This window comes from Natator depressus, chromosome 3 (genome assembly GCF_965152275.1).
Source record: "Natator depressus isolate rNatDep1 chromosome 3, rNatDep2.hap1, whole genome shotgun sequence".
Taxonomy (NCBI): domain Eukaryota; kingdom Metazoa; phylum Chordata; order Testudines; family Cheloniidae; genus Natator; species Natator depressus.
This window is the reverse complement of record NC_134236.1, coordinates 162647107-162673691: the sequence shown is the minus strand read 5'-3', so window position 1 is coordinate 162673691 and position 26585 is coordinate 162647107. Positions and strand designations below refer to the sequence as shown.

Below are 26585 nucleotides of genomic sequence, written 5' to 3'. Positions count from 1 at the left end.
GTTTACATTAGCATTTATGTTTTGTTGTCATTATTTATACCACCAGCTTACAGTAGTTCTGTTATTGAGGCAGCTTGTCTATTGGTGGTTCTGGTCAGCAAGAGGCCTGGTGACTCTGTCCTGGTTTTAAAACCCAAGTACAATATTTTGGAGGGGATATAGGAGAAGTACACTGAAGCAGACTCTAGGCTACCCTAGAAAGGGCCTTTGATGTTCACACAGACATAAAGGTAGGCACCCCAGGAATTCTTCACCTCCAGTTCCTCTCATGAGGAAAGTTTGTTGAGGCCATGACTAGACGCCATTTGCCTCACAAATATACAAATTTGGTATCTGTTAAATAGTTGGGCAGAAGGACATAACTTGATATCTGCTAATATGAGGTGCCGTTTGCAGGTGGGAAGTGGTGTAGGGGAGTGAGATAGGTGGACAGTTGAGAAATACTTTCCTTCTCACTCCAAGGAGGCAGCTTGGTATGGGAGGTTGAGAGGCAACACATTGATGGGAATTCCAGCACCCTGTTTCCTGAAGCTAAGGAGAAAGTGTGGGTTTCTTGCCCTAGCAATGCCCCTTGATCTAACTGGAGAGCCTCTGCCTTCTTTTATTTCAGTGTCTACTTAATAAATGTAGTCCTCTGGCTAGTAAATGTCCATCCAGTAAATATTTTGAGCCCCGTCTTACCCAGATTTTAAAGTTAGACTAAAACAGAATGAAACATTAATCTGACAAACACTAGTCCTTCAAGAGCTCTTACCTAAAGCCACATATTCTCCTTCATCTAGTTTCTTCACTAGAATCATGTCCTTTTCATATTCTAAATACTCCAAGAACATTTTCACAGGCAATATACCATCTTTATCACCAGCAAATCGAACGGTGGTTTGGATGTTTTCTTGCTTGTAGTTTTCCAATAACGTCTGGAGCCTAGCAAACTCGTTTTCATCCAGCCTGAGTAGTTTAGCCAAATCCTTAAAAGCAGAAAGATTAGAACAACTGTAAATAATGACCATATGTAAGTTTGTATCTGGAGATATAACTTACTTATTTCCCACACCCAATTTCTCTCTGCTGTACATGACTACAGTTTTTTTTAATTAGCCAAAAATCCTTGAGAAAGCAGCCACCTTGCAAATTGGGCAGACCTACTGCAAGGTTCTGTAATGCCTATATGCAGAGACTTCTGTAATGCCACTAAAAGTAACCCAAAATATGAAGTAGAACATTTTGTACATCTATTTAAAATACTAGACACAAGGCAGATTTGGTCACAAGTTAGTTTCCAGAATTAATTCCAGAATTAATTCCTCCTCCCAAAAAGGATAAAGGAAAGCCTTCTGCACTTAGGACAAATGATTGGAGTCAGGAGACAGGAGTTCTATTCCTGGCTCTGTCTCACATATTAAGTGACTAAGGCCTTGTCTACACTCAAGGGAAAAGTCAATCTAAGCTACGCAATTTGAGTTACATGAATAGCGTAACTCAAATCGATGTAGCTTAGATCTACTTACTGCGGGGTCCACACTACGTGACATCAATGGGCGACGTTCCCTCATCGACTCCTTACAGGAGTCAATGGGCAAGTGATCGGCGGTTGATTTAGCGGGTCTTCGCTAGACTGCATCAATGGCCGGTGCATCGATCGTCCAGTAAGTGTAGACAAGGCCTAACACAATGTTGTTAGGAGGCTCAATTAATTAGCATTTGTACAGCACCTGAGATCATTGAACAGAAGGTGCCATAACTAGGTATTTCTTTAAGTATTTTTGCCCCAGTTCTGCCATCCTATGGTCTTGATCTCTAACCCCCCAAAATGTATAATTTTTAGGGCTATCAATTTAATCACAGTTAACTCACATGATTAATTCAAAAAATGTATCACGATTAAAAAAATCACAATTAACCACAATATTAATCACACTGTTAAATAATAGACTACCAATTGAAATTTATTAAATATTTTAGCATGTTTTTGTACATTTTCAAATATACTGATTTCAGTTACAACACAGAATACCAAGTGTACAGTACTCACTTTATATTATCTGTCATTACAAATATTTCCATTGTGAAAATGATAAAACTAATAGTATTTTTCAATTTACCTCATACAAGTACTTTAGTGCAACCTCTTTATCGTGAAAGTACAACTGACAAATGTAGATTTTTTTTTGTTACATAACTGCATTCAAAAACAAAACAATGTAAAACTTCATAGCCTACAAGTCCACTCAATCCTCGTTCAGCCAATTGCTAAGACAAATAAGTTTGTTTACATTTATAGGAGATAATACTGCCCTCTTCATATTTACAATGTCACCTGAAAATGAGAACAGGCATTTGCATGGCACTTTTGTAGCTGGAGTTGCAAGATATTTATGTGCCAGATATGTTAAACATTTGTATGCCCCTTCACACTTCAGCCACCATTCCAGAGGACATGCTTCCATGCTGATGATGCTCATTAAAAAAATAATTAGTTAATTAAATTTGTGACTGAACTCCTTGGGGGAGAACTGTATGTCTCTTGCGCTCTCATTTTACCTGCATTCTGCCATATAATTCATGTTATAGCAGTCTCGGATGATGATGCAGCACATATTGCTCATTTTAAGAACACTTTCACTGCAGATTTCACAAAACGCAAAGACAGTACCAGTGTGAGATTTCCAAAGACAGCTACAGTATTCGACTCAAGGTTTAAGAATCTAAGGTGCCTTCAAAAAGTCTAAGAGGGATGAGGTGTGCAGCATGCTTTCAGAAGTCTTAAAAGAGCAACACTCCGATGCAGAAACTACAAAACCCGAACCACCATAAAAGAAAATCAACCTTCTGCTGGTGGCATCTGACTTAAACGATGAAAATGAACATGTGTCGTCCGCACAGCTTTGGATCATTATCAAGCAGAACCTGTCATCAGCGTGGACGCATGTCCTCTGTAATGGTGGTCAAAGCATGAAAGAACATATGAACCTTTAGCACATCTGGCATGTAAATATCTTGCGACACCAGCTACAATAGTGCCATTCGAACGCCTGTTCTCACTTTCAAGTGACACTGTAAATAAGAGGTGGGCAGCATTATCTCCCACAAATGCAAACAAGCCTGTTTGTCTTAGCGATTAGCTGAATAAGAAGTTGGACTGAGTGGATTCGTAGGCTCTAAAGTTTTTACATTTTATTTTTATTTATTTTTGAGTGCAGTTTTATTTTTGTACATAATTCTACATTTATAAGTTCAACTTTCATGATAAAGAGATTGCACTACAGTACTTGTATTAGGTGAATTGAAAAATACTACTTTTGTTTATATTATTTTTATTACAAATATTTTCACTGTAAAAAAGAAAGCAAGCACTGTACACTTTGTATTCTGTGTTGTAATTGAAAGCAATATATTTGAAAAAGTGGAAAACATCCACAAATATTTAAATAAATGGCATTTTATTATTGTTTAACAGCGGGATTAATTGCGATTAATTTTTTTAATCGCTTGACAGCCCTAGTAATTTTCCATTTAATCTACCTGCCAAATGGTTAATTCTTTCACAGAAAGAGGTTTTGATGTTACTTACATTATCAGAGAGCGGAGTGCTTGGCTGCATGCTCAAAGAATTCAGTTTGCTGACTGACTCATAAAGATGCAGCAGCTTTAACTTATTTGCACAGAACTGGAGCAACCCTTCATCAACACACACAAACTCTGGAGAAAGAAATAAAGATGTGCATTAGTCTGAATGAATGTGTGTACTGGAGCTGTGAAATGTTCTTTGTAGTTTCATTAAACTCTTATAAAGGAGTTAGATGACATATGCTCCAGTGTAATGTTTTCGACACACTGTTGCTCACGATATGATGTTTAATCCATGGCAAGTTAAAGCGAGGATGATTTTTGCCCAAAAGCAAATAGGGTATCAGGCTTATTTTTGCCAAGAAAAAGGCTGCAATGGAACACCGACCACAAGGCTACTGTAGAGGACCTTTTGTGCACCAGCATGTAAAAATCAAGGAAATGCAGGATGCTACAGATTGCACTCATCAAGTAATTACTTTTTTAAAAACAAACACAAGTTGCAAGTACCTTGCAAAGTACAATGCTGCATGAATTTTAGTTGTTATGCTGCCAATATGTGAATGTGGTAAATCTGCAAATAATAAATAAAATAAAAAAGCTGCAAATAAAGTTTCCAACACTAAAATTGAGGAAGCACAATGGGCATTATTGTCTTTCAGTGATAAAACAGAAACCATGTTAACAAAAATCAGTAGAAATCCCCTGATATTTGTAATTCTTCAGAATTTGGGAAAGCAACTAGCATAACTATGGCAGCCAGAGAAGACACATGCAATTGATATCAACCCAGAGTTTAGAATTTTAAAAAGCACTAATACCTCAATACAGTAATAGTTAATTTGACTAAAAAATTAAGTGTTTTCTTCTTCTTTATCAAACTAAATAAAGAACCTATTCACAGCTCAACTTCTTGTGCAAGTTGAAAGGCACAATGGAAACACCAAGATTAAGGGAGGCTGTTTTTCAGTTTATATAGTAACTCACATTTGTGAAGAAACATGCAACAGACAATTCAACACCTCAGTATAATTCGCATAACACTTCCTGCAATTTCAAAACAAGCGCAGAAGCAGTCAGTTACAAGAATGCCCAAAACAGACACCAACATCTGCAATTAGGAGTCTTTCTAAACTGTTGAGTGGCTACTCAGCATGCACGCTCACTCAGTTTGTCTTCTACCTGCTAAGGCCTAAGCTGAAGAACAAGATACTGAATCTAAACAATGGGATCAGGTAACAAAAAGATGTGTCATTTGATGTATGTCTACTTTCTTACTTCACCTTGAATAGCCCCTTGAAATGTGTTAACTACTTATGCTAAGTAATCTCATCCACCTTGTATTTAGCTGTGACATACAGCATACATTTCCCAGACCTGAAGAAGAGTTCTGTGTGAGCTTGAAAGCTTGTGTCTCTCACTACCAGAAGTTGGTCCAATAAAACAATGGTTTTCAAACTTTTTTTTCTGGGGACCCAGTTGAAGAAAATAGTTGATGCTCGCGATCCAACGGAACTGGGGATGAGCGGTTTCGGGTGTGGGAGGGGCTCAGGGCCGGGACAGAGGGTTGGGGTGAGGGGGTGAGGGCTGTGGGGTAGGGCAGAGAATGAGGGGTTATGGGTGTGCGAAAAGGGCTCTGGGATGGGGAGGGGGTTGGGGTGTGGGAGAGGGTCAGGGTTCTGGGCTGGGGGTGCAGGCTCTGGGGGGGCCAGGGATGAGGGGTTTGGGGTGCAGGAGGGGGCTCTAGGTTTGAGGGGGACAGGGGATTGGGGCACGGGGTTGGGGTGCGTGCTTACCTCCAGTGGTTCCCAGTCAGTGGCGCAGACGGGGGTGCAGAGGCAGGCTTCCCGCCTGTCCTGGCACTGCGGACCGCACTGCACCCCGGAAGCGGCCAGCAGCAGGTCTGGCTCCTAGGTGGAGGCGCGCAAGCAGCTCCACACAGCTTTCACCCGCAGGCACAGCCCCCAGCTCCCACTGGCTGGGAACCGGCTCGGGGGCAGCATGCGGAGTCCTGCACCCCCTCCCCCCACCTAGGAGCCGGACCTGCTGCTGGCCGCTTCCGGGGCGCAGCGCGGTGTCAGAACAGGTAGGCACTAGCCTGCCTTAGCTGGGCAGCACCACCGACAGGACTGTTAATGGCCCGGTCGGCGGTGCTGACCAGAACCACCATGACCCAGTGCAACCCACAGTTTGAAAACCACTGCAATAAAAGATATTACTTCACCTACCTGGTCTCTCTACTTTCTTAATCTGCATATGTGGGAAACCAATTCTTAAGAACAACATTTGATAAGCACTATCTGTGACAGACCCAGTATCATATTTAATAATGTCTTAATTTACCTGACATTAAAGGACATAAAACAAAGATTCTAAACTGATTTTTCTGTAGAAAGATGTGTCTCTGAACAAACCATCTGTGTGCTCAAATGACTTCCCAGTGTACAATTTTCTCTCTATGAAGCTCAGCCATTTCTCAGATACTCTGCTATTAAAAATCCTGGAAACAAAAAGGAAATCCAAACAGCTTGGTACAGCTAATCAATTGACCTTTTCCTCACAATAGCAGCATTCATACAGGCCAACATCTGTTTCAGAATATCCATTTAGCCACAATATTACTGGCAGATACGCAGCCAAACTAGGAGGCAGGAACTTGAGCCAAATTTGTTCTTTACTGTGACCAGGCAGGGAATACAGTAATACAGTGCAGATGGAAAACGAGAGGACAGTGCATAAAGCACACATAAGCTAACAAACAGGACTCAATAAATACAAAATGAAAATGGAGGCATAAATTTTCCAATTCATTGTGAAAATAGTTTCTCATAAGAATCTGTATTTTTAGGACTTCACATCTGAGTGGATACACTAGCTATTTAAAGCCATATCTTGTCCTGATCACGGCAGGTCAAAGTTGGGCAGAACACTCCAAGGGTGAAATCCTGGCCCCATTAAAGTCAATGGAAAAACTCCTATTTCATTCCACAGCTCTGAAGTTACACAGACTGATACATCATCAGTGGGGGATCCCTCACTACAGAGATGGTCAGGGACAGGCCCTCCCAACCCACAAGCATTCTGGGATCCACAGGCAAATTCTGTTTACTCAGGGCCTCCATGCACCTCCTGCAGTAATACAGGTTCTGTGAACTACACTGCCAAGGGCTCAACTGTTCCTCCTCACTGTGTGGAATGGAGTCCGTGCAAAACAACAATAGGATGAACATTATCTTACGCTGGAAAGTCGCTATGCATCTGAAGGTGATTTCACAGAGATAGACTCTTCTCCTGCTCCCTCCCTCAAGACCTAGTCATGCCCCCCCAAAACAACAGAATCCAAAATGCAAGAAGCATTTCATTAGTTTCAAGGGAGGAGTTATGTTGGGTTATTTCACCCTCCTCCATCTGTCAGAATTTTGACCGAATGCACTTCTTTGGCCTGAGAAACCTACCCTTAAGGGAAACTGTGGACACAGCCCCCAGTTTAGAAAGACCTAGAAGTGCAAGACCAGTGAAGCCATGCTGCCCACAAGGAGGAGAAGGGAAGCATCAGATAGATCTACAACCATTTCAGTGGCATAAAACCTCTGTGCCCATGGTTCAGTGCCTTCAGTGAAACCAAAAATTTTAAGGGTTTAAGGGGCCAGACCCTCATTTTCTTCCTAAGGAAGGGGGAAGACTGAAGAGGGAGCTCCATAAGGTGGAACCTTGTGGAGGCTCCTGTTCTATACAACAGAGTTGAGCCCAGCTTATTTTTACTAATATATACAAAATAGAAGTTTGGTGAAGATGCTGAAACATATTGATAGAATTATTTGCAAGTCAATGTATATAAACATATAAGACAGGAATATATCTGTGTGTATTTATATGAAAGCGATTTATGTTTCTTGCATTTGCAAAATATACATAATGCATGGACTCATTCAACCTGTCAAAGATTTCAAAAATACACTGAAGTAATTCTTGCATTATAGATACATGGCAAGTGCTGGAGAAGGTGCTCACTAGCAAGCTGATGCAGGCAGGGAAAAAAAAATACAAAAGGAATGTCTTGCTCTAGCTGGCAGAAAAGCCAAGCAGGCCAAGCTTGATGAAGCAGTGGATTCCCATGATAGATATTCTCCTGGCCTCACAGCAGTAGTCTTGCTTCAAGCCACACCACGGATAGATTGTGTGTGTGTGTCTGCATAATTACAAAATCAGCTTCCGCTTACCCTGTTTTTTTAAGGTGTCCATCAATGTCTGAGTGATGTTTGAGAGAGAGGAGAGTGGTACACGTTCACTTGCCAATATGCTTTCCAAAGCCTGTTAGCAGAAATTTAACAAAATGAAGTATTTCCATTCATTTTCCTTCATGTTACTGTTGAAGTGTTTAAGGAAGCCCATAACAATACATGTCAGAGTATTTTTTAGTTACTATTTCCGCTACACATATTTGCACTTACAGCACAAATGGATCCTGCAGCAAAATCACAAATCAACATGAATTCTATGTACTATGTTATAGAAAAAATAAAATATGCAATGCTATAAAGCAAGTCCTTAAGCTTTGTCAATGAGAAACCATGGAAAGAACTAAGAAAATTGTGAAAGGTCAATGGCTTTACACCCAAGTCTGATCATGTGAAATTCTTTCCCAGATTGAAACTCCCCCTCAATATTCACCTGTTTTTTTGTAGCAGGGTATTTAATATCAAGAATTAATTCCTTTGCTTCAGCTTCAACCACGTCTGCAACAAAGATGATCAAGTCATTAATTCATATTTGCAACACGGATCTTGAAAAGCAAGTCATTCTGCACCAAACTGAAGCTGTACACTTATTTACATTTTAATTGTTTGGTTTGACATGATTGGACGAACTGCCACCATTAACTTGGAAAAAACTCACACTGACCATTTGCAGTGTTGTAGCTGTGTTGGTCCCAGGACATTAGAGACACAAGGTGGGTGAGGTAATATCAGAAGTAACAAGTTGGTCCAATAATAGATATTACCTCAACCACCTTGTGTCTCAGAAACGGAGAGGCATGTATCATTCCAAATTTGCCTCTTTTGTAAGAAAAAAATTACATATAGGAACAAGGGTATCTATGCGCAAAAGGTGATATCCCTCCTACCCCATGCAGATGGCAAGCATGGACGCTACGCACCATTTAAACGCTAAAAATAGAGCTCAATTAGGACTTAAGTGGTGGACTGGGCTTGTGCTGGCTCTTTGTACAAGAGTGGATTTCACCCAAGGAGCCTTTTAAAAATCTACAGGCTACTTGCAAAAGTCATGACATAATTTGTGCCAATATGCACTAGGAGCCTGCCAAACTAATTTTACCCTGCCCTGTGAGAAAATCTCACTTTTAATACAACTGAACTGTGTCATACCAGGTGACCTGAGTCAACATTAGGATGGGAGTGCAAAAAGTACTAACAAAGATACCATTAGTGGGGCTGGGACTGCTCCGTAGAAGACCTAAAAATTACTATAATTCCATTTCATTTCAAGAGGACTCTTCAGATGTCTTTACTGTTGAGAACAATTGCTCTAAAATTAAAATGAGGTGCTGAACATCTCCAAATAACCAAGGTGAGAAGGACATACTGTACAGCACACTGAGAATTTACCTTTTTATGCTGTTTTGCCCGTCTGCACAATCCAGATCAACTGAGCTAGTCAGATGCTGCCGCTCACATCACATACACTACTGAACCCTTCAGGAGAAAGTACTGCCTGCCTCCTAACGCTCCCCAGATACAGCATGTCTCCAACATTGGTTTTTTGTTTGTTCTTGGTAAAATAGTATTAAGAAATCCATAATTCTACTGAACATAGTTTAAAAAAGCAAGGATTATTTGAATCCCATGGTCAGACAGCTGTGGAGCTCAATAGTGAATACAACATCCCCAGCAGACTACATGGCAGATAATTTGAGACTTATCTAGACTTTGCAGATGCGTATAAAGAAACCAACATGAACTGAACACTCTTCTTAATCTAGTTTTTTGAAGCACTCAGCACAATTCTAACCTGATTTTAATATACATTTAAATAGTAAGTTTGCAGGTCTTCTTTCAATTTGCAAACAAATTCACTTACACCTAATGAACATTAAAGATGGCAAAATCGACAGGTGTATATGTATGATATACACGTACACTAGGGATACAGTGCATATTGTGTGCTTCAGTTGGTGAGACATTAAGAAACAACAAACATTTAGGAGAAACCTACCCAGATTTGAGGTTTTAGCTTTGAGTAAAGCACTTAACTTCTTCACTAGATGCATATCTTTTGCTCGTTCACTCTTTTTATCACTGAAAAAGATTTTTAAACATCTCATATAAACACACACTGAAATTTTATGTTTGTTACTTTTGAATTACATCATTGGTGAAAACATTTTTTGTTCACTCTGGCATAAAATTAAAACAGTTACTAGTTATTCTAAAACTCAAGTATTAAGTCTCATAAAATAATCAAACATTTCATTTCCCAAGGGCCAAATTCCACCATCATTACTCACGCTGAGGACACCTTTCTCCACACAAGTGCATGAGACTACTCTTGGAGTAATGCACTACTCAGCATGAGAAAGAATAGCTAATTCTGGCCCTCTGGAACTAAAAAACAATTTCAAACACTTATCAAAAGGCTTCCGTTAAGAGGAGACAGTTAAGGTAGATTATTATATAAAATGGAGCTAACCTTACCTTAGTGCTAAATGGAAAGGTACATGAACAGTTTTTATGCTTCCAGACACTGGATCAACAAGACAGATCTGGTAAGTCTGAGACTGCCAACCTTGACTAATCATATTGTTTAAACCCATTATTTTATAGCCAGGATACATCAACCTGAAACAAACACACAGATATGGCCATGACAATGAAGACTGAAATTACCAACATGCATTTTTTGTATAAGACACAAGGAAGAATTTCATGTAGCCAGGACCCAGCACAACTAATGAAAAACATCAGAATATCTAATTAGTGATCTATGCCAGCAAAGATTAGCAGGGGTGTTAGCAGTGGAGAGGGAAAAGGAAACATTTATTCATAAATAAGAGCACTGTGCGCTGCATTCAAGCAAGGATCAGAGGCATCGTCAGCAATTCAAAACCAGTCTACTAGCACTCATCACTGTGGGCACTGAAAGAAGACTGCCTGAGAGGCAGGAATATGTCTATTACACACTTATTTATCCCACTAGCACAGCGTACTTGTCATCATGTCAAGATGCTAAGCATTTCTTACCTGCAGTGTTTCCCCACATTAAAGGCACCAACCCGGGGTCCTTGCTGAGTGCTCCACACTTCCAGGATTCCTCTTCTTGGAGCATAGATCACAAGAAATTGAGCCACTCTACTTGGACTTCGAGTACTTCCAAAAGGAGAAAAAACCATTTTTTCAGCTTCTCTTTCATGAAGGTCTTCCACAGTCTGAATCCAACCAATTTGTGCATCACGATATCCTTTGTAAGAAAGGACAGGAATTAGTCAACTAGTTTACACAAACACACACAACTGAAAATTGCTGCTCCTGGAACAAGGTTTATATAAGTGTTGGGTTGAAGGCTATTGTGCCCTCCCCAAAAATTTTATTGTGACCACCTAAATGCTATTTAACAGTAATATAAGCACCCTTACCCAACCTAAATATCGTTACTCACATTTACTTCTCTAACACATTGATTGGGCCAATTGCTCTTTCTCCCCCCAACCAAGCTCTTCTGACACAGAAAAAGGGATGCCTTCCCAGATCAAGTCACCAGGATAGTACGTGGGATTCAGCACACACAAGTGACATCAACCAACCCTCCCAAGCCACATTACAATTAGCACACAAAACAAGTTTTAAAACTGAAATAAAATGTAATTGTGAGCTTTCTAAAGTGTTTGTGGAATAAGTGAAGAGAAAAGTAAAGTATGATTTCAGTTTACTATCTCCTTACCTCACTAGAAAATGCATGCAAAACATTCAGTTGTTAAACATTTGTTAGCAGTTTACAACTAAAAGGACTTGGAGAGGGAGAGAGAGAGAGAGAGAATGAGCTTGAGCACGTGTGGCTCACATCACACTTTATTAATAAACAGGTTTAAGCAACTTGCTGTAAATGCTGGGAAACCTGGCAGACCAAACTGTTGGTTTAGTAAATGCTTATTCAACTGAAAAAATAAAGATAGTAAAGAAACAAACAAAAACAAATAAAAAAAACTTGATCATGGAAAGGTGTTAAAGTAACATGAAGGATCAGTAACACAGAAGAGAAAAATGGTGAGTGTGTATATCTGAACTAATAGAGAAGCACCAGAGAAACCCCAACTCTAGGGGAGAGGAATGCACAGGAGATACAAGGAGACTCCAACCATTATGCTACGGTAGCTGAAACAGAAGCTAAGCAGCCTGGGGGAAATGTGCAAATAAAGGTTCCTGAGTTCTAGTGGAGTTTCCTGTACATAGCCCACGTACTTGTGCTCAGTGCATCAACAAGAATATGAGAATGTTTGCTTGCAAATTTGATTTCTGTCGTTCCTGACTGACTCCTGTTTTGGTTTCCCTTCTTAGACCTCTCCACAGCATTGAGCCAATTACAACGGCTGTCTGGAGAGAAATGAGACTCCACCGTGCTTTCCCTGTAGACTTAATTCAGGAAAGCCAGTATCTCTGGGCCAAAGTAAGCTTGAGTGGGAAAGGGAGAAGTGACATATATGGAATACAGTTTACTGCCTCTGAAGTAACTAGTGCTCTAAGGATCTTCCAAACTCGTGTTTGCACTGTGAGGGCAGTGGGAGGACAGAGTGCTGCTAGAGATATTTGTAGCTTCACAGAAAGCGGGTCCAGGAATAAGGGTTTTTGTTTGTTTGTTTGGTTTTTTTGTTTTTGTTTTTACAAAAAAAGGTTCTTCTACAAGTCCTATCCAGAGGTTGTAATATTGGCTGTGCTTGCTGTTGGAGTCTTGGAGATGACAACGTCTGCATCTCCTCTTTCCCACAGAAAAGCTGGGGCAGAGAGATGAAACTGATCGCGCTCTCTTGGAGCAGCCAGCAAGAGATGCCAACTGACCCAACAAAGCAGTACGCATGTGGAACTGTCTGCCCTTCTGAGTGATTTTCTCTGCCTTTTTGTGATGCCTAAGGTAGGGGAACCAAATGCTGTTGCTTCGTCTCTCAACTGAGACAAAGAAGAAACTAGAGCTGCACAAATCTTGAATAAATGAGCTCAAAACTCTTCAAGAGAATGACTGGATCAGCTGCTGCATGCTGTTGTAAGGTCTAGAAAGGGAAATTCAGCCTCAGTATGTGAGGCTGTTGATTAAATCCTTACTGTAGATCCCACCAATAATATTTTAAGGTCCAGTTCTATAATTCTGCCACCCTTGAATTTATATTAAATCTGTTTGAGAGATGAGAACAATAAGTGCCATGATAAAGGCCAAAGTACCCAGAATTCTAAGCCAAATTGAACAGCCACACCATTTCCAAGCAAACTAATTGCTGTATTGATATATACCAACACGTACCTTTCCACATGCGAATGGCAAGTCCTCGTGTAACATCCAGTAAAAGAACTCTTCCAAAGTCATCAGTTACTGCTGCCAAAGTGTTACATGGAGACAGACATATGCTTTCACCATGGCGCCGGGAATCTGGAAGTCCAAACCTGAAATCAAACACTCAGTTAACGAATATCAAAAGACACTACGTTAATTACTTTAGAATTATGAACAGTACCTTTTGCAGGATTAGAGAAATACTTTTTTCTAGGATGCCAAAAGGATGGGTGATTTGTTTTTGTTAACAAAAACAGAAGGAGCATTTTGCTATTAAAAATTTTGTGCTTGTATTTACTTTGAGACCTTGCAACTTTATGGAAGTCATATTACAACCATATTATAAACTGATAAAACATGAAAGGTCCCATAAAAGTTCAGAGAGCAGGCTAAGTATGTTTAATGTCCCTAGTGCCTTGGCATGCAAAGAGTCTCTGCGACAGGTAATCTTGTTGATTCTTTTCTATTGCTGACCAGAGCCGGGCATACCTGGAGACACAGCATGGCCTTAGTGTTTAGGGCAGAGGCTAGCAATCAGGAGAACTGGATTTAATTTCTCAATTTGCCGCTGTCTTTTTCTGAACCACTAGGCAAGTCACACCCTCTCTGTGCTCCTGTTTCCCTAACAGTAAAATTAGGATGCCTGTAAGTTATTGTAAGGAACTTTTACATCCTTGCATGCAAAGCATTTTGTACCATGAGAGTATTTACAAGATTGCTCATGCCGCTCTGTTGAGTCACTTAACCTACTCAACAGTAATTCTCCTGCTGCTAAACTAGGCAGGGTTTTGTTCTCTTTTGTTTTGGAGGGAGGAGGAGAACAAATGCGTGCTGAGAGCTAAGTAGAGATCATTAAATTAATTCCATTTATAAATTAAATCAATTGAACCCAAACTCACATTTAAAAAAATCCCAGCACAAGATTACCACTTTCAAAAACTATTCAAGACAATCAAGGAACAGAGCTTCGGAGGAATTGAGGAGTAGGTGTCAAACTTGCCTCACAGCTAAAGGGGTAGCAGGTTCAACTTTTGGTTTCTGCTTTTGGACAGCCTCTTCTTCATGTTTACTCTTCCAACCAAGCCAGCCACTTGCAACAGAAAAAGTGATCAGCAGAATGCCAATGACTGCATAACTTAAGACACGCAAGTTAAAACTAAATCAAAACAAAACTTTATTTTGCATTTCATTACCTGGCAGCATTAAAGAATGCTGAAGTCAGTTTACTAGCGACTGCTAATGCAACGTGAGACAACAGTGGCTGCGTGCTACCCTGAAGGAAAAAATAAAAGCATTCTTAGAAAGCAACAAGATAATTCCTTAATTTCTCTTATCACTACATAATGAGAACTTAAGTGCTGAAACACACTAAACACTGACTAACTCCAACAATGAGGGGAAAAAAAATGCACTGCAGCTAAAGTCTTGAAAGAGATGTTGCCAAATTTGACATCATCCACATTAATTTTCAATACAAGCAAGTGATAGTTTCTCAGTCAGGTAGAAAAACTACAGATGATCTCAGCTATGCAGGCCTCATAGGCCCGGTACTAGGAAAGGAGCTAGAGGTTCAGCAAGATCTCAATTCAGTGTCCCTAATAGGATGTTATTCCACATCTCCAAGTCCCAACTTGCTGTTTCAGAGGCCCACTGAGAACCTCTGGTCGCTTAGCAGTATGTGGTGCTACAGCAGAGGTTAAAAACTACAGTCTATGATGCTTCATGGAGAGCTAGTTGGTTCTGTGGTATGGGGGTTCCTTATTGACACCAAAATAAGTACATTTTCTCACAAATGTTTTGCAAAAAACTTAGCTGCACAACATTCTGATATTGCTTTGGTTTTGTTACCTTGTTGACCTAGATAAACATATTACACTCTGTCTTGTATGTTCAAATATACAGAAGGTAAACAGGAACATAAATATAGCCATGCTTTTTTATCAATACATAGAGTACATATATATTTTGTGAAAGGGTCATGGCAAGCAAAATCATTTTAATTCTCTATTACAATAGTTACAAATAAAGCAAAACACAAACTGGGGCAAGAGGACATCAGGCTACAGAACACTCCCAGTGCCTCCCTATAACAGGGTCAAAGGCCAAGTGCCTCCAAAATCCAAAAGAATTTGAAAATTGGATTATGACATGTGATCTAAAACTTATTTTAAGTTTATTTCCTTAACCATGAAAGAGTAGCTAGTGGAAGACAAAGTCTCAACTAACAAAATTAATATAAAAAAAAAGTGTCTATATTGAATTTAATTTTTTTTTATTTAAAGTTTTTAAAAAGTTAAAGTCTTGGATGGCAGGAGCCTGGAGCACATTTCACAAAGAAACCATTCCAACCCAAAGGGATTGTTCCCAATTACAGGTAAATTCTAAAGACTGAAGAAAAAAAACCTGTACAAACTGGGGTAAATGACGTATTCTTCAAAAATAGCCTTTTTTTATATATGGAAAAGAAAAGGATATTAATTCTCTCATTTGCCACTTGGGACAAACTAATTCTTTTATCATGCCCATTTCATAATATATACATACCTCCAGGGCATAAAAGAAACCAGTGAAAGGATTGGAGCCTACAGTAATGTACTGAGACATAGTAGGTGGACTATTCTTTATAGCTGCATTATAACCGCCTATATTGGAGGCAGTCTTCATTTGATCAAAAGGAGACAGAGTCATGATACCTAATACAGAAAAAAAAAAATACTTAAATTCATGTAAACTCAATACAAATGGGCATTTCAGGCTCTTGAATTCTAAGTCTACTCATGCATCCCTGGCCGAACAGTCATAACTCTAGAAAAATACAAGCCCCAACTTCATTGACATCTGGTTCTTGCACACTATATATAGCTGTATTATTGGATATCTAAAACTGATTATACATTTTAGTAAGAAAGCCACATACCAAGATTTGGAATCAACTGACCATTTTTATTCCAAACAAACCCAGTAGATGCAACAAAAAAAACCTACTTGTGATTTGTTTTAATTTTAAAAGTTTCCGTTTTTATTTTTTTGTTTTCAAGGGGGAGTGTGATGATGGGGACCATTTCCTCTTCCTGATCAGAGGAGTGAGACCTGTCCCCATGACAACAGCAGGGGAAGGAAGCTCAAATATCAAAGAGGGCAGCATTCGACAAGTTACTTGGCTAACCGGAACAGCATAATACACCCCACGTGTCTCACCTGGCATACATGTCACCAGATACCCACATGCCCTTCTTCCTCACAGGCACTCACAGCCCACCTCTCTCCTTCCTTTCTCCAAAGACAAGTAGAGGGGGCCTGGTCTGCCTCCCTCAACTATCTGCCTGTCTGTGATGGAGGCTTGGGGACAAGCAAACATCCTCATATCCCCAGAAAGCCACAGTGTGGAAAGAGAACAGAGGCCTGCTGTGTCACCTCTGGAAATAAGTCATCTGAACCTTTAAGTTTCCTGTTCCCTCTGCTACAGGCAAGGTCTTTATCCTTCCTGCCAGACAGTCCTTTAATCCACCACGTAGGAGTCTGATCCAGTCTCACTCAAACTAAGTATTAGGCTGCCCCCTTCCAAAAGAGAGAGGAAGAACAGAGACTATACACAGCCACTATTTCCTCATTCCTTCTAATGGGAGAATCAAAGCCTTCTGATGCTCTTAAACTCATCCTTTAACCTTCTTCAGCTAAGCTCTATGCGTTTCCATCCAAATGTTACCATAGATCAATACTCCAACATGCACGAGTAGTCTTACAGCACTGAGAAAAGAGGTCTCATCCAGTTGAATGTCTGAAGATAAATGGTAATGCTTACCCACACTGGCATGGTCAACTATGGTGTCCACATCCTGCAAACCCCACTTCTTATAGGCTAATGGTGGGGGTTGTATGTTCTCATTGCCTGATGCTGCGGCTGCCAATTTGTTATAAAAATTGAGACGTAAGTAAAAAGCTATTCGTTCATGTCAGCTTAAATATTGTATCATGTCAGCTCATGGTACAATGCTTTATATAATCAGTTACAACACAGTGAATACTGAGGGAAATGCCACTGGAAAATCATTTTGTATTGTGATTAATAAGACATTACATACGATAAATTTACCTATAGGTTTTCATAGAAGCATTGTCAGACTTTTTTGTACAATACATTTAAGGACATGCTGTGCAAAATTAGAATATGACCTTTTTTCCATTTTGCTGAAATTAAGACACTTAATAAAATTTAGGGAGCAAAATTTTGTTCACAACATCCAGCTATATTTGTAAAGTCCTAAATAAATTAATGGAGATAATTTATCTTATCAGTTATTTACGGTTGAATAAATGGTTTCTGTATCAGTTCCAGAACAATAGTGGTCCTTCTCCTAGTAGTGAGTGTCATTACGGGAGACAATCTTGTGCCAAACATAAGTAAGCAGGTCCTACAAACATCCACATTCACAGGATATGCGACAGTATGCTTTATTATACTTGAGTTGCTAGCAATGCTCCCATCTCAACCTGTCTGCAAACTTAGGACAACGCATATGCAAGGGATTAGCACGTGAAAGATACTGGAGTGCTTTTACTGCAAGCACTAAAGTGCAGCTAGTTCTAATTGCTCTCATTTGTGAAGAGTGATAATTCCTCAGACGGTAATAGAAAGGCTATGCTTTGGTGGTAGGATTGGCTATAGCTAGAATTAGGGTCTATGCCTTGGCAGGTGGGACACAGTATAAAAAGGAACACTCGTCCTCAGTGTAGTTCTGCACAAAGGTCTCAAGGGGTGTCTGTGGGGCCATTAGGGCGACTGACTGAATTGGCACCTGACCTTGTTCAATGACTCTCTTGGTTCTTAGCTGAGGGGATGGGCGCCTTCACTCTTCCTTGCCCTGCATGGAAATACTCTCCTCTCCTGGGCCCCAGAGGAATCAGCCTCTCCCTGCACAGTGTCAGCCTTAACCTAACAGCGCTGTTGGCCCCACAATTCCTGATGCTCCCATGCTGGCAGCTCCATTAGGGTTCCTCTCTATTCCTGGCCTAACAATGTGCCCATTCCTTGTCACTGGTTCCTGGCAGAGATTGAGAACAGGCAACAGAGAGTTGGAGCACAGTAAGAGGCAAAATCAGGACTCAGTGCAAGCGTTTGATTAAGCCCATCTCCCAGCAGTGAGAAACCCTCCCTTCACCCAGCACACCATTACTTGATGGTTCTCCCTTAACCCCAGGAAACTGACCAGTTCCCAAGGTGCAGCACACTTGGATTAGACAGCATCCCAAGGATATAAGAAAAGAAATCAAGGTAAGCAGCAGGGCAGGTTGTCAAAAAGATTGAAAAAGAGTACACATTTTTCCTTCACAGAAAGAGCTAAAACAGCCTTCAGGATTTTTCATATCTTAGCCCTGATCTACACTGGGGGGGGGATCGATCTAAGTTATGCAAGTTCAGCTACGTGCATAACGTAGCTGAAGTCGACGTACTTAGATCGACTTATCGTGGTGTCTCCACCACAGAGTCGACTGCTGCTGCTCCCCCGTCAACTCTGCTTGTGCCTCTTGAGGTGCTGGAGTACAGGAATCAACGGGCGAGCACTCGGGGGTCGATTTATCGCATCTAGACTAGACTCGATAAATTGATCCCCGCTGGATCGATCACTGCCCGCCGATCCGGCGGGTAGTGAAGGAATACCCTTAAAAGTGTAAGGATATCAACCATTAAAATATGAAGAGCATCTGCCCACAGCAGAATCACTGTTATGACAGCAGTACTTTTCAAAACCTTTCATAAAAAGAAAAACACTCAACTAAAACAAAAATCACTAAGTGATCACCGTGCTGACCCCTCTAGACATTGATAAGGTGCATCTAAGATGGCTGCATACTAGCAAGTCAAATCTTCTCCAGTCAACATCCTCAAGCAAGCTGTATTCTGAGGAAGTGCATTTCTCAAAAATATTTTCCTTCACATAACTATAAGCCGTATAAAACTGACAAACCATATTGGCTTCAACTCCAGTCTGATACAATTAACATGAATTTTAAATGATTTTGTATTAACATACAATGTAACAAACAGACTTCTGTAAGTACAGGCAGTCCTCGGACTTATGACACAATCGGTTCCTGAAAATTGTGTCACAAGTCGAAACATCATAACTCAGAACCGCAATCCACTTCATTGCAGGACTGAGCGCCGTAAATTCAAAACCAATTGTCGTAAGTCGAATCAGGGTGTCAATTCAGAAACGTCGTAAGTCGAACGTCGTAAAGTCGAGGACTGCCTGTACGAGTACTACTGTAGGTCACAGCAATAGACAGCTTCTATCAGAGACGTACCCCTTGCTACCTGATTACGACAAGCACGAAGGGACTGAAAGAGGCTGAAACCATCAATTGTCACAACTGCTGCTGGATACAGGATACTCAGTTCTTCATTCTTTATTAAAAAGAATGAGGTAAAGGAGACAATCACTTTCACCATCATTATGTCAACTTAGCACTTCTCCTCTCTGAAGGAAAGCTTTGTAAATAATGCAAGGTAACAAGTGTTTTGTCTGAACAGTTCATTTCTAACAGACTCTGCACAATGGAATATCATGCAGCAACAAAGAAAAGAAGTTTAAAGAACTATCCGACATCTCAGCATACAATTAACAATTATTCAAATACAGACGCAGTTCTGTATTTACGGTCTACATTTTGTCTGCTTTCACTGAACTTCAAGCCCCTCATCTATTTATATTTTAAGGGTTTAAGCAGAGAACATACAAGTTGTTGCAACTTGTAAAGGTCGCCTTGGTAGGGGTTTATCTAGAGTGCAAATATCAAAGGATTTATGACCCAAATCCTATTATCTATAGTAGGGTCTAAATTGGCACCTGGGCCCATTTTATAAACCCAAATGTCCATCTGCAAGATTTAGATGTCTTGTTAAAACCTCCATATTTCAAAATTGGGCCCACGTCATGCTAAATTGTCATCATAGATGAACACCTGTATAAAGATAAACTTTCTAATACTTCCTAGTTTTTTTCATGTTGAATTCGAATTCAGCAGAGTGCAGAATGGTGGGCTTTTCCACCATTTTTTGAACAAAGTTCTACGAAGATCCCTGTATAGGAAACGGCATAATGGAATGCAGATTCCTATGACTACCTCCAAAATAGTCTTAACTTTTTTCTTTGGAGGTTTTTTTTGTTTGTTTGTTTTTTTTTTACTTTTCAGCTGTCTCCAGAGTAATCTTACTGAGAGATAAAAGAATATTAAGTCATCTGCTAGAGCACCATGCAATTCTTGGAACCTGCCAAGCTGCATATTCCCCTTGAAAATCCACAAGCATACTACTACTATATTTCGCACACATAAAAGGAAAACACAGGCAACAAATGAAGCCCTCTTTTACATGAGTGATACAGTAATTCAATGTCTCTCTCAGCTTTGGGGCTAAACATACGCCTCAAAAATAAGTGGAAAGAAAAGCTGCTTTCCTGTCTATGTCTTTATGACTTAGCTGGTTTGAGGATTCTTCTACAATGACATATCCCTAATCTCTTGCTCAGGTCAATCTTCCACCTGTCAAAAACTATTAAACACATATTAGTGGATTCACGTAGGAAGGAAACATGCCACATCCTGAAACAATACTATTTTACTTTTGAAATAGCCTGCTACACCACCTGTTCAGTGACTCCAGGATGTCTTGGAACCTCATAGGTTCTGCATTTAAGCTGCAGGACAGGATCTTCATTTAAGAGCTGTGCAAGAAGTAGGACTCCAGTCTAAGAAAGAAAGAATAATTAACATGAATATTTATTCACTAATTCACCTTTGCTTAGGAAAGGCTTGCAGTATGCGCTACAGAAATAAAAGTTTACAAGTTACAGCAATACATCATTACTTTGCAACTGAACTTTGAAAGAACACTCACCTCAGTGTAGAAACGGACGTAGCCAGAGGTAAAACCTACCACGATGCAGGTCCAGTCAGGACGGCCTGTGGAGCTCCTGTCCCATAAAAAAAAAAACCAAAACAAATTAAAGGGAAAAAACTAATTTTGCTCTCAAATATACACAAATTCCATTGACTTTAAAAGGATTAGCATGCATTTATCTGAAGGCAGAAGCTTGAATTGCTAAAAAGTCTATTCTTACCTCTTTTGGCTTGCCAGTGGAATGCACAATGCACTACTTACACATTCACTGGAAACAGAAAATAAAAATATGAAGCATTCATGCCAACCAGTTTAAAATTACATACCACAATAGTTCTATACGACCCATCAGATCTTGCCAGTCTTATTAATATATTTTAATAACTTAAATATATTTTTAAAAATGTATTAAGACTCAAAAATGATTACATAATGAGGTAAAATATTATGCAAAATACTAATACAACCATATTTGTAAAATTATACACAATTCATATTGTGAGTAAAGAGAGTTGCTGGGGCTTTTTATAAACCATGTATACTGTAATTTCTATTCAAAGATCCTGAAGAAAAAAATCCTAATTTCTGGGTTTTTTTCAGAATTATGTATTATTTATGCTATGTAGCAGTCCACAGGAAGATTTTTAAGATTAACATACTATTGGTGCAGATAGAACAACAATGCATGTAAAAAACATATTAGAAATATAGAACGCCACAGGAACAGAAACAGAAACTGTTTTAGAAGTTTGAAAATGAGTTCTATTTTATGCTAGACAAGAGTCATAGTAAAAAAAAAGGCAATAGGGTTGAAATTTGAAAGGAAAAAAGAGGCTATAAACTAATGCAGTAAATGCTTTCTGTACATCACTACTAAAAGGCAAAGACTAACAAGTCACTTTGCAGTCAAGGTAACAATGATGTACACTGCAGAAAAGGCAGACCAATCCATTAAGTGCAGAATGCAGGAAATCCATCTATGATTGCTCAAATAAGCTTGAACAACAAATAAGAAATCTGACGCTGTTTATTGAAAATTGAAGACAAGGACATGCTATCTTTAGTTTTCAACTGACCACTAAAAATAGGTTAAGGATCATAAAGATTTTAGAGACAAATGAGAGCTAGGATCTTAACTGTCACAGCTGAGGAAGTTGCACAGAACTGTTTTATATAGTTTTCATAGTAAGCAATCAGCTAATCTGGATTTAGGATCCAGAAATTACATGATTATATCTAAAATGATTGTGAGTGCTATGACAAGGGTTCTGAATAAGAACAAATGGATTTTTGAGAAAAGCAGATTGAGGATATACAAAACAGGTTTTGAAAAGTAATTTGACTATCGGAAAAAAAAAGTACAGAACAAAATAGCAAGCTGCTGTGCTCATATACCACATTTCCCATTTTAAAGAACAAATGAAATGCTCTATAAAGAATAATGATGTAATAAGTAAAAAAATGTTCAAGAGAAATATACAATTATAAAAACACATAGGATCTCTGCTGCTAAAGTAGATAGGGATTAAATGAAAAGTAAATACGGGAGAACCTTGCTAATTTTCACCTTGATCATCATAGGCCTGATCCATCTGACAAAGAGTCATTGGGTTTCACCTCGCTCCTTAGTGAAGATTTAACAGTACAGTGCCTCTCTAGAGAAGCAAAGGCTTCACTTTGTTTGCAAAATTACTAGGGTACTTTTAGTAATATACTAAGTAGAATCAAATTATGAATTTGAAGTAGAATTAAAACTAAACTACAGTTGTCCAAAACAAATTAAGAAAGTACACTCTGATGCAGAACTCTGTTTTCATGATGTTTGTTCATTTAGTAATTTGCAAAAATTCCTTAGGCTGCAATGGGTCTCTCCAACCAGCGTAATTAGCAAGCATTTACTGTATAAGAATAATGAGCACCACAAACAGAAGAGCGTTTTCCAAGACATGCACACACAATTTGGGCGGGAGAAAGCAGACAACAGTCAAGGTTTCCTTGAGACAAACAGAAATCAGAGACGGCAAGAAACACACACTTTGGTTACTCATTTTCCAATATATGGACACAGATTTTATTTCCACCATTAAATAAAGCTTTAAAATTTATTATGGAAACATTTAATAGAAGTGAAAAGGTTCCATGAAACAGATAGCGTATCAGCCCTAGGTGACATTTCCAATGACATTCAAAGTGTAAATTCCATCTGAAACAACAGTTTCTGCAGGCATAATACGTCAGCTCTATTCCCACAAGAACAGGAAAGTGACTAAGGCTGGCAATTAAAAAAAGCTGAAGATATTCTAAATACAAGTTTGACACCAGTTTAAATGAATTAAATTTTATAAGATTAAGGAATTGAGTGAAACCACATATGTAAAAGCAAAGCTTAGTGAACAGAGAGGATTGCCAGTTGAGGAAAATATTTGGGGGGGGGAGGGAAGAGGGGGGGGGAAATCAGTCTTTAAGCACTATATGTAGCTACAATAAGAGGGCTAGGTTACACTGCTATAGAATTTGGAGTCTCTCCTATTTGAAACACCTGCAAACCCTTAACTGGAGCAGTAAAGATAGTGATCACACCTCATCTAAAGAAATACCTCCCTCAAGGGACTTTAACATACTGAAAGGGATTCTACTAATGTAAAAAGGAATAGCCTCTGTGAAACAGGCCATTTTATTTGAATAGTGGGAAGGAAACAAAGAAAAGCCAGATGCATGCTGTGATATTTATCAAAGACAACTCAGCTCAGATGCATGGCAGTAGCAAGTTTTTAAACAAGGGTTCGTGACTCCTACCCAAAATTTCACATGGTTTGATAAACCAACATCTCCAGCTCCCTGTTTAACCATCATACTGCACATACTGTTACTGTGACACACAGCTGCAGGTGTTGGAAAGAGCACTGAGGGGGAAAGAGCAACTCAAGAAGGTAAACCTAAGATGGTTTACTGAAATACCTGAACCATGTGAGGAAAGGGGGCAACTGAAATATTTCTTGGCAGCAGAAGAGAAAGCATTAAGAAATGCTGTATTCTCTCTGGCTAGTTTGGTTAGGATGACTAATTGAAATCAAAGCCAAGATATAATTGGAAGTCAAATCCAAAAGCTAGGCTTGAAGTAAAATTTTCAAACACACCAAAGTAACTTAGGAGCCCAAATCTCATTTTCAAAAGTAGCTTAGGCACTCAGGCCACTTACCATGGACCTTCAAGATCAGAAGTAGGAGGACAACAAATGCAACATGTCCACAGCATCTTGGGGGAAGAAGGTCTTTACATCATATGAGTGATGCTCTATGCCTGTGACTTGAAGTGTTTAAGTATTGGTGTGATGGTATGAAAATGGGGAGGGGATCCTTACAGACTACTTCTGACTGCAGCCCCAGCACATCAGAATAAAAAAGTTTCTCCCACACCCCTAAGAAAAATTCAATTCTACTCGGTAGATGTTCAGTTTATTTTCTTGCTAGGTTAAGGAATTACAACAGTTTTGTGACAGTCCAGATCTTTGAACAAATATTTTTATTATAATTATATGTACACCCAGTAATTTGCATATAATCACACCCTGGAATCTCACTCCCAATAACAAGTGGCTTTTGCATTTGGGCACTATTTTTAGCCACGTAACTTACTCCAGCCCAGAATTCTTAAAGTTGAAATGTATAAACAACCAATGGTGATTAAAATCATTTAGTCAGTTTCCTCTCTCCAAACTATTTGTAAAGTACATTTAAGATAAAAAGAGCAAAGAACTAATTAGTAATAGTGACATTTTAATCAGATAAACTAAGAATTCAATACCTACCCTTCTTCAACATTCAGAGAGCCACTCCAACCAACAGCATATTGCATTTCCTCCTTCCCCTTGTCGCTGTATTTCCATTTTGCTGACATTAAAAAAGGCATTGTCCATAAAGAATAAGATGTTAAAAGGTAATTTGCAAAAGCAACATAGTTCCTTTCCTAATATTCCTCAATATAACACGTTTAGGTCAGTAACCAGTTTAAAAAAAACCTCTTACGATAGAAAGGGAGTATGTTCTACTTATCTGAGGAGGGGACTGGGAAACACAACTTATGGATTCTTTTCTCACTTCTACCACTTAGTGAGACCTTTTGCACATCATGTCACCCCTCTCCATGCTCCTCAGCTGACTAATTTATATTTTCTTAAATGAAAACATCAAATCTATTTTACTGGAGCCGTAAGGCTCACTTCAAACAGTGAGCTCCTCAGATGAAAGGTGCAATGAAAGTACAAAACACTGTTACCTGGTATGGTTATCCACAATGAAATGAAAACCCTAGAGTCTGAGTTAACACAGAGGAAAGTGGGCAAATCTAACTAGTTCTAAACATTTGATTTTCATAATTCCTTTAGTCACTTCATAGTAACACTGGAAATCACAACAGACTTAATTGTTTCTAACAGAGTTAGCGAAGAGTAAAAATCACAGCACTAGATACAATACAGTACATCATGTGCTATCTATATGCCACCTAAAAACTGACAAATTAGAACAAATGCCACCCAATGGTTCAGAGGCAGCAGCTATCTATCCACCAGGTGAGCCAAAGGATAACTTCCTTATGCATGAACCAATAGGAGCTCTGTTAAACTTCAATTAGCTGGAAGGTGTTCTTACACGCATCGTGCATTTCTGTCCTTCCATTAACTATGTGAAACTAGTAGCTAATCAGTTTTTGACATGCATGATTCTGTGGGGAACAACAAATATGGGCTGATGGCTTTAAGAAAATGCAATCATTCCAATTTTCAGAAATCTCAGTTTCTGCAGCATTTAGTTACAAGTTATTATCCCACCATACTGGCAATGACACATTCTGCTGCGTGGATATAGTTTTTAAGTCAAAGTAAAAAGCCTGTAAAAACAACACCAAGAGTTCAGGTCAGTTTAGCTAAAGCTTTTTCTCTGGCAAAAAGTAAACACAAGAAAACACAAAAATTAACACTAAACATAAAAAGCAAATGTAACATAAAATTAATACAGCCCAGAGATTTTGTCCAAAAAGCATAATTAATTGTAACATCTGCAAGCAAAACTACAGGAGTTAAGATAGTTATGGTGTATATATTATCAAATTATGCCTGTTAAAATGACTCAGATCTACAAAAAACAAAGGACCTGAGAGAAGGCTGAAACTTCAGATTTGCCATATCTGCTTGTGCCTAGTTAATACATCACATGTATTACATAAAATAGTCCACCATACTAAAATCCCTGAAAATAGGGATTTATGATAAGAACTGCAATTGTTCACTAATTTAAGTACTGGGCCATAAGTACAAAATGTGCATTACATACTTACGCACTAAAAAAACAGCTTTCTGCTCACGAGCTATTACCATCAGATCATTTGCTGGTGATAAGGATAACACACAGTCTTGAAGCCAGTAACTTGTCTGTGTCTTGCAAGCAGATTCTTCTTCTTCTTCTTCTTCCTGTGTTCACAGTTTTAGTTAGTGTAGGCAATGATTTTCAAAGGTGTTGGTTGGTTTGTTTGTTTTTAGAACCACACATATGCCTTGCTTGCTCTC

General features: G+C 39.2%; 1 protein-coding gene across 2 annotated transcripts in view; it reads right to left on the bottom strand.

The window, feature by feature from the left end:
- The window catches only part of RAB3GAP2 (RAB3 GTPase activating non-catalytic protein subunit 2), a 73219-nt gene that overhangs the window by 21281 nt on the left and 25353 nt on the right, over positions 1-26585 (bottom strand). For both annotated transcript variants that reach the window (XM_074949231.1, XM_074949232.1), the window contains exons 3-20: positions 26357-26489; positions 24831-24912; positions 21243-21290; positions 21020-21095; positions 20769-20870; positions 19429-19528; positions 16925-17023; positions 15667-15815; positions 14316-14395; positions 14123-14212; positions 13093-13232; positions 10827-11043; positions 10281-10424; positions 9802-9884; positions 8239-8303; positions 7788-7878; positions 3572-3699; positions 755-968 (exon numbers count right to left, since the gene is read on the bottom strand). In XM_074949231.1, coding sequence (XP_074805332.1) covers positions 755-968; positions 3572-3699; positions 7788-7878; positions 8239-8303; positions 9802-9884; positions 10281-10424; positions 10827-11043; positions 13093-13232; positions 14123-14212; positions 14316-14395; positions 15667-15815; positions 16925-17023; positions 19429-19528; positions 20769-20870; positions 21020-21095; positions 21243-21290; positions 24831-24912; positions 26357-26489 — 2041 coding nt within the window. The remainder of the gene's footprint in view (positions 1-754; positions 969-3571; positions 3700-7787; positions 7879-8238; positions 8304-9801; positions 9885-10280; positions 10425-10826; positions 11044-13092; positions 13233-14122; positions 14213-14315; positions 14396-15666; positions 15816-16924; positions 17024-19428; positions 19529-20768; positions 20871-21019; positions 21096-21242; positions 21291-24830; positions 24913-26356; positions 26490-26585) is intronic.